Source organism: Chelonoidis abingdonii, chromosome 19, assembly GCF_003597395.2.
Source record: "Chelonoidis abingdonii isolate Lonesome George chromosome 19, CheloAbing_2.0, whole genome shotgun sequence".
NCBI classification, from domain to species: domain Eukaryota; kingdom Metazoa; phylum Chordata; order Testudines; family Testudinidae; genus Chelonoidis; species Chelonoidis abingdonii.
Window position 1 is genome coordinate 17613297 of NC_133787.1, and position 13503 is coordinate 17626799.

Genomic DNA, 13503 nt, shown 5'->3' on the forward strand with positions numbered 1-13503 from the left:
TCTTATTTGAGTATTAAACAACAAACATCTGTTCATCTAAGTAGTAAGGAAAGTCCAGTAATAAAAAAAAACAAGGATTATTTGAGTTCTGTCTGGTTTGAAGTGCCTAACAATGTTCCCACATTTTATTGCTCTTGCTTTGGAGACCAGCTGCCTGACACTCATGCATTTGGGAACCTATCAGGCCTTTATGCATCTCCAACAGACTCCTGTATAGTGAGCAAGTCCACCCCATAGACTACTCGTTGGCCTACAGAATGGTGCACTGGACTGGGGGCCAGGATACCACAAGTCTCAATTGTTCTACTGAATCGGGCTAATATCTGTGTATTTCACAACCTTCATTCCTGATCAAGGCCTCATGCCTTTACCTTAGAGAACAGGCAAGTATCATTTCCCAATTTCACAAATAAGGTAACAAGAGGTTAAGGTTACTTAAGGAATATTCAGGAACAGAACCAAGGTCTCTAAAAGGACAGACTCCAAGTGTCAGACATTTTCCCCTACTGTCCTTTGCACTAACTGACAGACTCAGCAGAGGTCGAGAACTGCACAGGCCTTGAAAACTGAACTACCCCTGCTATCCTCTCAAGAATCCCCAGACCCAGATTTGGGTTGAGACGTGCTGGCAGGGCAGTGTATGGGGGAAGCTTGTCCTGACAGCTTGGTGAATGTCTTCAAGCCAAGATCTTTCATCAGCACTAAATCCACACAACTGGATTTTTTAAACTGAAGTTTATGGTTATATGCAAAGTAGCTTAAATATTTTGCATAAGATGTCACATGGAACTGCACAAAACTTGGCAGCTAGTAATAGAATCAAAGAAGTGTAAGACTGGAATGGACCTTCGCAGGTTATCTAATCCATCCCCCACCCGAGGCAGGACTAAGTATATCTAGACCACCCCTGACAGTGCATGTCCAACCTGTTCTTTAAAACTTACAATGATGGGGATTCCACAATCTCCTTTGCTAACACATTCCAGTACTTAACTATCCTTGTAGTAAGAAAGTTTTTCCTATGTAGATAAAGACCTGGGCCACTTCTGAATCACTTCATTTCTCACAATGGCAGAGGAACTGAAATTAGAACAAAGGCCCCCATTACATGTGCAAAACAACTGAAATTAACAATAGTCATTTTCAGTAGTCACTGGGCCCAATATGAGTTTAATCAAGTTCCAAGTGGTTGGGCCTTCTTTTATCCGGTGGATGATGGACGGAGATGAGGTCAAACTGCATAAACATTTTATTTAAAATCATTTATCCCAGGTAGCGATAAAACCAACCCTTGTTATAAAGTAATTATAAACCACCATTGTTAAATCTATTTTGGTGCATGGATAGGGCCAAAAATAAACGAGATATATCTAAACAGAAGCTGATCTCACTAAATCATGTTTTTAATATCAGCAGAGATAAGAAAAAGGAAGAAATTCGCAGAATGCGAACAGTTTCAGATGTGATGAAGGAAGATAAAAAGTGAAACTAGATGGCAAAAAAAAAAAGCATTTTGCTTCCCAGATGTATATTTCTTTGCTGTATTCATTTGTAGAAACAGGACCCATTTGGTCACGATGTGATGGCTTTGATCCTACAAATCCACATGTAGTCCCCAAGATTGTAGCACTGCAGCACAAATGCGACCAGATGCTAAGTATGGGCACAAGTAAAATTAAGCATTTAGCACAGTCAGTCCTCTGTATTAAGCAGCAGTCTTACCTCATCTCCCAGAGCACCTACCACCTTGCTCAAGTGCACTGGATTAAAAAATAGGAGAGTGTGGTGGGGAGACATGGGTCTAAGCATGATCATCATACTGGCAGCTTCCTCTCTTAGGCATTCTGCCTGCTCCTAAGTATAAGTAAGCTGGTTGTGGCAAAGTAGCTATGGCTCTGGTACAGGATCAAATTCCTCCAAGCATCCTGATCTGCACATCACTTTTCGTCTTACACTTATTATACACAGTACATAAATAGTACAGGATGAAGCTCCTACTTGACTGTAGTGTCAAAGTGCAAGGCTTGAAAGTGAGAAAACATAACATTTTAGTAACTATATGGATAGTTAAGAACTGGAAGCATTTAGATGGGGGAGGATTCTAGCTTCTAAGTATCCTTCCTTAAGATTGCTTTAGGATGCATTTATAGGTTGTGTAAAAGCAGAAGAGAATCCTGTGGCACCTTATAGGTTAGGTTATAGCTTATTTATAGGTTGAACAGTTTAAAAAAAGGGGGAAGAACATAAATTAAAGGCTCCTTTAATATAGCAAAGTAGTAATATGGTGGCTGTATCAGGCCAGTATGCAGTTCATACTTGTGACTTCTGACAATTTTAATTGCAGTTGGAGTCAGTCAAGTTTCAAAGGTTTAAATGATACTAAGCCCTATGCCTTCCTTGGGTCAATAATCTTCATAGCTACACTCTACTGTAACTACAGTCACTCATACATTTTCAGTTTCATCTGTATTTTGCCCAATAGTCTCTAATAAGGGATATATATTTTAGCATAAATTGAAAAGATACACCACCTACTTGGCAGGAATTTAAATGTGCTAAAGATACATTGTGTGTATTGGGCTGGCCACTGAATGGCCAATGTCTGAGTACAAGGTATTTCTATGAGTACTGTTATTGGCACATATGCTCCACAGCCTTCTTCCTCTCACGACCCAAAGCTAGTCAACTGAAATTTATTCATTTTAAGGTACTCATGTACTATTAGTGTCACCATGTGCTGATAAATCCTAACATATTGTATTAACATAAGAATAGGTTTAAACCTCACTACTTCATGGTCTTTCTGAGGTACATCTATATCTTTCAGAACTCTGTGTGACACATTAAAACATTTTCAAAATAGATAAGAAGGTATTTTTCTTCATTTGTTACACATAATGTAAGGAAGTTGCATATATACACATTAAATACATTACGTATACATGCAGTTCATGTATTTAACAATCTCTCTGAATTTTTTATATACTGAAATTAAATGTTTTCCCCAGTTATACAACTATCACTGACCGTGGGAGTGGAGCCAGTCTTCTTCAGATGTGGAATTAATTTGGAATACAAAGAAACTGACCCTATTCAAACTACACTGTTTTATCTGTTCTTTTATAATATAAGTCTGATGTCTCTTTCACACGCAGAAGTCTCAATTTTCTAAAACAGTCCTTGGCCAAAAAAAAATAATTACTTTCATTCCTTGTTCTTTTTAACTTGTATATGTTCAAAGTATGACTACAAACACAGATAAAAGGAAATTGGGTTTCTTTTTCATATGCCACAGAAAAAGCTTTCAAAACTCACCCTTTCTGTCCGCAAAGTATTTTCCCTTTAGATTAAAAACCCACAATTCCTGCCAAGACACAGTACCAAATATAAACACACATCCTACTTTAAATAATTTTTCACAAAAAAATTGCCAGAGGGAATAAAAACAGTTAGACAAAGCAGTTTACAAGTCATCCTACCTCTAGAAACTGCATATTACAAACAGAATGAGAACAGTTAACAGGCTATACATAATACATTCTTCTCCCGCCCATTTAAAAAAGGGCATGTTACTTTGAGTTAATGAAAAGTAATTATTTGGTATAGTGAATGTTCAGTGAGAAAGATGACACATTAAACTAGCTGATACCAGTATATTTAAGACCACAGACTTCTGCCACACATCTCCAGTGTGTCTGGTTTGGAAACTGGGCATTTGTCAGCTATGCTGGCTTACTCATTAAGTCACTGAGAAAGGTTACTTTAGTTATTGGTTAACACTTTGCTATTATATTATTTTTTTGGAGGCCGATGCCTCTGCACCTTTTCCTATTCCTTTCTGGTAGGCATTTCTGTGATTTACTCCCTCATTTACCACTGGAAAGTCATAGCAGGAGTTTTCCTCTACCTGGGTGAGATTCTCTTCTCCTGCAAAAACCACCACAGCAACAAATGTGCAGGAGGTCAGACTAGAAAGGACCATCGTGATCATCTAACCTTAAAGTTTATGAGTCTACGATGCATTTGTTAGAAAAGGTCTCTTTGAAAAGTGCCCACATACAGGCAAAGACCATCACTTATTTTTTTATCTGCCATCAAATACATTAATTTTTAGATTTGTGTACCACTAATGAAGTGGGACTCTATACTTTCATGGCACCAAGGCTTTCCACTTCCAAGCACAACTGATCTACCTGCTGCTGGGCTCAAGAGCATTCTACCACTTTATACTCACTCATGTTCACAGAAAAGACTGGTGAGTTTTTAATTTGAGACACGTAACGTTTCACTTGCTACTGTTTCACTGTTATGATTCTTCCAAAGCCTCATTACATGATTTGTTTCAAATCTGTTATTAGCCTACTTTGACACCCTAGGAAACGCAGGTTTTGTTCTTTAAGATAACCTGCAAAGATTATTGTGTGTTGTGAATTAACCTTATGATTATGAACAGAGGGCTATATCCACAAAGAGACTATGACACTGCAGACCTAATCCTTAAATGCCTCACCATCCAATGGAATTCATGGCCCCAAGTTAGATACTTGGGCTCCTTATACAACACATGGGGGGAATCATGTGCCTAAGCATGAGATCCACAAAAGCCAGCCAGCTGAGCAGGGAGCGGCCTACACTAGCCAATAGGCAATGGGGGAACCTATGCCCTGAGGAAGCTCTGCTCCAAAATACAGGCCTATCGCTCCTTGGGATTCTCAGATGTGAACCATCTCCTGAAGTTATGCACCAAAGCTTTTTTGGTTATTTATTTTGCATGAAACACAAGGAGAGAAGAGAAGGCAGCAGTCTCCATTACAACCTTTAGCACAATGGTTAGGGAACTCATCTGTGTTAGGTGAGTGACCTAGTCACTGGGATAAGAGATATTCTGGTGTGGGTTTCTCTCAATCTGTTGAAGCCTGTTCCACTGTGTAAAAATAATTAACTAGCCACTGGATGACACAAAGAGAATGAATAAAGTCCAGCGGGTAGGGCAATCACCTGAGAGGTGGGAAACCCAAGTTCAAATGCCCGCTCTACATCAGATAGAGGGGGGAATTGAATACAGGTCTCTCATATCTCAAGATTATAAGGGAGACCTTCTCCTCACCCTTCCCCTCACCCCCAAACATCTCTTGGGCTGTTTTGTGGGAGCTCAGGCAGCCGCTGAACATGCCTACCAAATCAAGCCCCAGAGGTGAGAAGCGTGGCAATGCCATTGGAGGATCCTGGGGGCGGAGGGGGGGGTTTAGGCATGAGATAAGTGCCTAGATGCCCAGACTGAAGAAGCTGTGCACCTGCTCACTAGCATAACCCTAGGCACCTAAGGGACTTTAATGGCTGAAATCAGGTGCCTAGGAACTTTAGGTGCCTACAGAGTTAAGCAGCAGCTGAACAAGGGTTTTGAGGATCTCAGTGGCACCTTGGGCACCTATGTCCAACACTAAAGTCTTTTTGAAGATTTAGCCCTCTGTCCCTTTCTATTGGGAGAGCTCAGCATAAAATTATAGGTTTAATTTATTAAAAAGGTCTCAATCCAAGGTATTTACCCTTGGGGAAGGCAGATCAGTCCAATCACTTTAAGTGTTCAATTCCTCCTTGCTTGATATACTACAACTAAGTACTGACATGACAATCACCTTCATTGTGTCTTGATTTCAGCTAATTATATATGGCAGAATGCAGGTCAGAGGTGAAGCTCTCAAAAGACTGATATAAAGAGAAATGAGACTCTGTGCAGGCTGAAAAAAGAAAAACAAATGGAACCCAGCCTTCTTTGGGATGAGGGCTACACTTTTAATTAGAAAGAGAATCACTTCGCCATTTGAGGAAGTTCATTAGAAAGAGAACGTGAGGAAATTCATTAGAAAAGGGTCACAGGATCGTCTTCGGAATTAAACACACATACAAAATTCACATGACCAAAAGTGTTTTGAAATATTCTAGAACCCACGTAATATTTATGTACCACAAGATATTTATATAATTGCCAGCCAACACACTGTGTTATTCTGGAAGCTGATCACCCTTAGGTTATGCCTACCAACAGTGAGTTATGGAAACAGTAACTGATGTATTGCTAAATTCACTAGTAATACATAGTTCAAGTAATAGATGAGAGAGAAATTTCCAGGCGCTTAGAGGCTTTGCCTGGCTTCATCTCTATTCCTATATAAGCCATTTGGTTTGGATCCTTGACTTCCTGTATGTCAAAAATGTTTACATGCAAATAGTGGCACTTGCTTATTTGTACATGTAGAATTAGGAACGAGGTTTAAAAATTTGACATATAATATTTATTCCTGAAGAACTTCAGAACAATTAGAATATTTGGGAAAATGTGACAAATTAGCAAAAACAGTACACAAAGAGGTGCACTCCTGTTCCCAGTTGAATAACCTCTTCTAGAACTGTTTCCAAATTGAGATAACAGAGAACTGATGAAAATCATAAATCAAAATGCTGGGATCTTTTTTTTTTTTTCGTCTGTAACCTGAATAAAGAATACAAAGAAATGCAACCATTATGAAAGGATTCAAGAACCACTCTTCTTTTTTATGGGAAACTGGTGTATAGCTGTGTGTGTATGTGAACTTTTGTTGGGATATGCAGAGAGAGTCCTTGTTGACACTGAAGTATTTAAAGCCATCATTTTGTTTTATCCCCAAATTTTTATGGCTATGAAATCTCCACTAGCAACAGAGTAGACTTGTCCGATCCATGATCACCATTTGTATAGATCAGAGCTTTGCCTAGGTTTTGAATCCCTTGAATATATAAATCCATGGGTCACTGTAACAGCTTTAGACAAATCTGCAATTAAAGCATTAAAAATTCAAGTAATACTCAGGTGATCCCTTCAGATCCTAGCCTTAAGACCAAATTTTCAGTGGTCAAAGGAAATCTGTATAATTGAGAAGATGATATAAAATATTCTTTACTTGAAAGACCCTTCCTGTATTTCACTCATTCCTTGTTTCCAGAAGCAACAGGCTCCAAGGAAAAAGACAGCACAAGCAATTCCTGTAAAAGCTGTAGACAACATTACAAATAATTAAACACAGTCATATCAACGCTAGGGGAGAGATTTAAAAAGGCACCATCTTAAATCAAACTCTCTCTCAAATTGTCATCTGCCCAAATTCTATTGTTGGGGTTGGCAAAGAGGTTTCTGTGGGACTGAAATTAAAGGATGGAGACTGCTGAAAGGCACATGATTTTGATTTAACAAGCAAGTTTCTGTACTTCCTACCTCCCAATGTGCAAGTGTAGAGGCCAAAATTGCTAATGTGAGCTTATCGCACCAAAGACAGATATAAATTTACATTACCACCCAACATTTCACTTTGAGTCCTCCTCTCTTCCCTCAAATTCTCTCAGCTTTCCCTGCTACCATCAATCACTTTTTCATCATCCTTTCTGACATAATCAATCCCATTGTTCCCTCCTCTTTACCAGTCTCCTTATTTCCCTTTCTCTCCATTACTACCAATCTCTTCTTCCCTGACAGGTTTACACTCTGCATCCCCTCAGCTCGATCCCAAACAATTAACTCATTTTCCTCCACAGTCTCTGCATCCCTAGCTGCCATTTCTTCCTCCTAATCCCTTCACAGTCTGGCCCTCCCATCGCAGTGAGAGGGACCTTCAGGGACAAGATACTAGAAGCAAGCATTTACATCCCATTAGTCTCCTGTTCACTTTTATTCCTTATTGGTTCATTGCTCCCTTCTCCAGAATTAAGGAAGCAAACATGGCTCTCTGCATCAGCAACTGTTTTACTCTCCTGTGGTACCAGACACTGATTTATGGAGTACTACAGCCACCATTTGCTGCTCAGTAAGTTAACCTGGATCCAGGGTGAGGCAGAGAATAACTGTAGTACAAGTTGCCAAAGGAGAATCTCAAGATAGGAGTCTACCTTGAGGAATGGTAGCTGGGTAGTATCACAGAGAACAAAATACCACATGCGGAAAGGAGGTAACAGGAGGACTGGAGGCATGCCCTTTGAGTGACAGGGCATGGGAGACTAAAGTTGAGATGGGGCTGTAGAGTCACAAAACAAAACTTTTGGTACCAAGTGGTTTAAAGTGAAGTGGCTGGTTTTATCCTGATTTTTATTAGGATTCGGGCTTAGCTGTTAGGGCCTCTGTTTAGCAGACAGGTTTCCTGGGTTCTGCTTTTGGCTTTTTGCCCAAGACAAATAAAAACAAATGTATAAACTCTCACAAAAACAACACATTATTAACTACAGAGATCTTAGCTAACATGTAGTCATCTGATAAGACTATTATACACTACCAAACAGTACACTCGTTTATTTTTTTCATCTAAAGAAATTCAGTCTTGTTGGACGCTGTCTAGATGAAAAGGTTCTTAAGGACAAGGGTCATGAAAGGAGGAGAAACAGTTATATCACAAACACATTAAAAAAGAAAAAACTCACATCCTAAACAAAATCAGTCACCAGCGATGGAACAACTGATCTTTATGGACAAAAATATTTTAAGTGAAAAGTAAGAAGCTACCAAAGAAAAATGAAAGACTTACCTCCATTTCATACATAGGTGGCCCCAGGATATCTTTTAAGGCATGGAAATCAATTAATATCGGCATTTCAGGGGGCAGAGCCAGGTCGGGTGCGTCACTGATGGATTCTGTTTTTGCACCTTCTGCGATGTGCTCTCTGCAGTCTAAGAAAAGAAAATCTCACTTAGGGTTTATAATAGTATTTCTTACCATGCAGATAAAATTCTTTATTACCACAGAAGAAAATAAAGACTCAAAAGATCAGGATAATTAAAAGAAGTTTATAAACAAACCTAAAACATTTAAGTCTTTCAAAAATATCCATTTATCAGATAAGAAAATATTCAAGATAAGATTATGTGCTCTCCAATTTTACAACTATGTTTAAACATCAGAGTTATTTTAGCAGCTTAGAAGGGATAATGTTAACTCAGAGATGAGGGTGGGAGAGGTGGAGTAATGTTGACCTACAAATTATTTCTTAAAACTAGGTTGTTTAAAATAGCAAGCCATTTAGTTATTGCATCCACATAACAAAATGAACAAAGTTTGCTTTGGGGTTTATATTTTCCCTCAGATACATGCATGCATGATATCTGTAAGGTCTGATCATAGCTAGTGTACCATTATGTGGAAATAACATGCTCTGCATGTGGCAATAACATGCTTATAGTTATGTCTTTTGCTAGTATTTTGTAAATAAAATCAACATTGCATAGTATTGCATCTTTTTGAAAGGACAAATATTTAATTGGCAACACTCAGAATAAGTTCTATAAAATGAAGCAACAGTACTTGGACTATGCCTGTATCAGACATTGTTCTGCTATATGCTTGCAATTAGCTACGACTATCTTGCTTTTGTGTTCAATCTGGTTTAGTAATACATGGGGGTAGACAACTAGGGGACTTGGGGATTCCATTAATAAACAAATACTGAGCACAGAAGAGAAGCTAGTTATCTCACTTGAAATCTATCTATTTTATAGTTATGGTAGAAAACTACTGATTAAAGTGATATTCAATACCTTATTTTAAACACTCCAGTGCCCCCCCCCCCCCCCCGGCCCAAATAAAAAGTCGTCTGTACCCCTGTAATATCAAACGAGGACAATGAAGTTTGCTGTTCAGCAGCTTTACTTCCCTCTTCCCCCACCTCAATCAACAGATTCCATTCCTATCTTCCAAGCAGTGTGTCCTATCAATCACTGATGACTGTCAATTGGGATGGCAGAGAATGGGAAGCCTGCTACATGCAGTATGTATAAAGAAGAAAGCCGACTGTGTGGAATGCAAACATGTCTGACTGGGGCTCATCAGATGCTGACATGCTGGATTTCACATTATAGGCACTCAGAGGGATGCATCAACCCACTCTAATAAAACTCACCTTTCTTGCTGCAACCCATAAGCTCTCAAAGAATACTCTCATTTCTTGAGATTCGCTCTTAGGCGGCTGCTTGAGGTCACTTAGAACTGTATGCACAAACTGACTTCCCTAGTTTGTACGGTGGCTAGCTCGGTTCACACTGAGCAAAACTGAAGTCAATAAGAAAAACTCCAAATGATTTCAATGAGACCATGACTTGGTGAAGTTGCTTTGTCTTGAAACGTTATCCCTGCACTGGGATACCATACTAAAATGAGTGCCTCAATTCTTTTATAGTATGTGTTGTCTCTCTCCAAGGTGTCCCAAAAACTAACATTACCATAATGAAATTCCTAGGCAAAGATAAATCACTTCCAGATAAGCTCTTATAGACATATTTGTGTGTTGCCGATACACCTTACAGGGCTATGCCACCCAACTAGCCTGACCCTTAGGCCTACTGTACACCTAAAACGTAGGTCAACTTAGTTACATTACATCATTCAGGGCTGTGAAAAACTTCAAGACCCAGGCAACGTATTAAGGTTGACCTAATCCCCACTCTAGACGTAGCTAGATTAACAGAAGAATTTTTCTGCTGACCTAACTATGGTCTCTGTAAGGGGTGGATTTACTATAGCAACAGAAAAGTCCCTTCTGTCACTGCAGTGTCTACCCTGCAACAGTGCTACTGTATCACTTGTGTAGACATTCCCTTTTAAACAAAATACCTGAGGGCGACAAAAGAGGATAATCCAGGGATTTAGGTACTAGCTTGAGATTCAGGCAACCTGGCTTCAGTTCCCTGCTTTATCCGCAGGCTTCCTGTGTGATCTTAGGTAAGTCACTTTGTCGCTCTGTGCCTCAGTTCCACATATGTAAAATAGGGAGAATAGTACTTTTCCCTACCTCACATGGGTGAAGATAAGAACTGCTCAGATACAATGGTAATGGTGGCCATATAAAATACCTCTGATAGATAGTTTCAAAGCTCTCTTAACCTAGACTATTTGTGAAAGTATAATTCTTTGCACACTTGCGATGCAAAGAACTCCTCAGTGACAACTGGCAAGAGCGTTACAAGGATATCCTGATTCTAGTATGTACATTTTGTTTCACCAAAGAATGTGATGCGATGTTTTAAATGAAAGCGGTCACTGATCATTCTTATTGTTCTGAGATGTATGTACAAACATTACAAAAGTAGTTATGTATGTATACTGAAAATATGATTCTATATCATTCTCCTGTATCACAGCAGAAGTGAAGAAACAAGTTTCCTGTCAGACAGGGGATATGTATTCACCTGTCTCTCTGCTGGAGATGAGCAGGAGACAAGGAAGATATGCCCTTATCCAGCACTTACAAAGTAGATGGGCAGCACGTTGAAATTCATGAAAATAAGATCTGAACCGCCTTGGTTGCAAGTACTGCAGAAGATATTTGGGGTGAGAGAAATTTCTTTGAACAGAAGGTTTACCCTGTTTAATCTCTAGAACATGTTATGATTTTGTTTTATTGGTAACCTTTTTGTTTCCATTATCCTTATTCATTATCACTTGAATCTTGGATAATAAATATAAATACATCTCAGTGCTACGGTAACAAGTTGCTGATCCTCAACTGAATCACTGTACACTGGTGTGACAGCAGACCTGGTATTTCTGTAAGACTTCTGTGGATAAGGGGCTGGACGCTACCAGGCAATGCTTCAAAGGGATCAGTGTGCCTATTTTTAACCTGCAAGATAATACTAGAGCTGGCACTGCCCAGAGGAGAGTGCTTTGGTGGCTAACAGACTGGTGGCATCAGACAGCTGACACCCAGTTAATCATAAGCAAGTTTCCCTCTGCTGAAGGCAAGAGGGTTACAAGGTGACTCAGTCTTGGTACCTTTGACAAATGGCTTCAAAGCTCTTAACTTAAGACTATTTCTGTGTGTATAATTTTTACACACCACTGCCTGCCTGAATAACCCAAAGAATTTAAACATAGCAAGTGCCATTTGTGCTTAGCCTCCATGTTTCTTGGCACACACAAGTGCCAGCATACTGAAGAAGATACTGTAAATAAGGGCTCAGTTGCCGGTGGAGTTAGATCCAGGTGCACAAGGCTGATTATCATTCCCTTTAGAGCATTATGCAACATACTGGAAATATCCAGATGTTTCCATGGCAGTGTTGGTGAACATTTTTATTTGTATGTATAGTGGTAGTGCCTAGATGCCCTATGGCTGCTATTGTGCTAGGCACTGTACACACATGCATAATGATGATGGTGCTACCTCAAAGACTGAAGAATAAATAATCTAGGAACAAGCTAATAAAACCTAAAAAAAATTATTTACAGAGGTAATTCCCTATTACCACGTGATGTAAAAGATTCCAAAACTTCCCTCTCCCCACCGTACTATTTTAGGAAATAAACTTCTGCTGCTCCTTCAAGAGAAGAATACTTCACATAGCCTTCTTTTCTTTGAACCTTCTTTCCTCTCCAATTCAAGTGGAGTGTTCTTACGTCCAGTGTGAGGAATCTACTTTCCTCCCACTCTAGTGGAGGCTCGTAATTTCTATGACTATTGATCAAAGATACCTATGAATAGTCCTTTCCAGGCCAACACTTTCAAATACCTGAATTAATCTATTTAATTCAGTATTGAGAGTTGTCCTCTTTCATAAAGGAAACTCGTGTATCAGTGTGGAATAGAATAAGACACTGTCTACATTTTATAAGGCATATTAGTAACTGCCTTTTTATTTATTAGCACTCTCAGGTACCCCTTTATGAAAAAGGATGCAAATGCTAAAAATCGAGGAAGTCGCTTGTTAAATCACCATTAACATTCACACCAATCTCAGTTCACGTGTTAACATCAAAGAAACATCAAATTATCCCAACAGACTTTTCACATTCAACATACAACCATCAATTACTTCAAGACACCTCCTCAGACTGGTGACCCTCCAGTGGTTCATGCTTTATATCATATGTTGGACTGGGATTTCTCCTGAGGTGGTATGCAAAGGAAAGCACAATGGGGTAGAATGGCTATGAAAAGAGTAGAAGCAGTAACAACAGCCGAAGCATGGCCCAAATGTTATGATTCTGACCCCTAAGCCTCTCTACACAAGCAACGTATGTTTGAGTCTGTATCAATTTTAGCAAGGCAGAACTAAGGCTACATCTACAACTACAAGCTAGGGTGTGATTCCCAACTCGCATTCACATACTCACACTAGCTCTCATCAAGCTAGCACAAGGACAAATAGTAGTGTACTGTGGTGGTAGCACAGGCAGTGGCAGAATAGCTTAACTGTGCTGAGTATAAACCTGCCTGAAACTGGTGGGTACGCACTCACTGCCCATGAACCCCAGCTCTACTACTATTTATACTCATGCTAGCTCAATGAAAGCTAGTGAGAGCATGTGTACACCCATAGCTTACAGTGTAGACATATCCAAAGAAGCAACCACTGTGTGCTTCTCTAGCAACTTGGCTGGAAATGACAGCGGAAGATTAGTGCTATCAATTCTGTGCCTTCAAGACATGAACAAGCTGTTAATTATTTTTAGCAGATGTACAATGTTGGATTTTTTTTTTAAAAGAGAG

General features: G+C 39.4%; 1 protein-coding gene across 1 annotated transcript in view; it reads right to left on the reverse strand.

The window, feature by feature from the left end:
* LONP2 (lon peptidase 2, peroxisomal) overlaps nt 1-13503 on the reverse strand; it is an 89701-nt gene that overhangs the window by 13815 nt on the left and 62383 nt on the right. The window contains exon 12 of the mRNA XM_032787063.2: nt 8547-8689. Coding sequence (XP_032642954.1) covers nt 8547-8689 — 143 coding nt within the window. The remainder of the gene's footprint in view (nt 1-8546; nt 8690-13503) is intronic.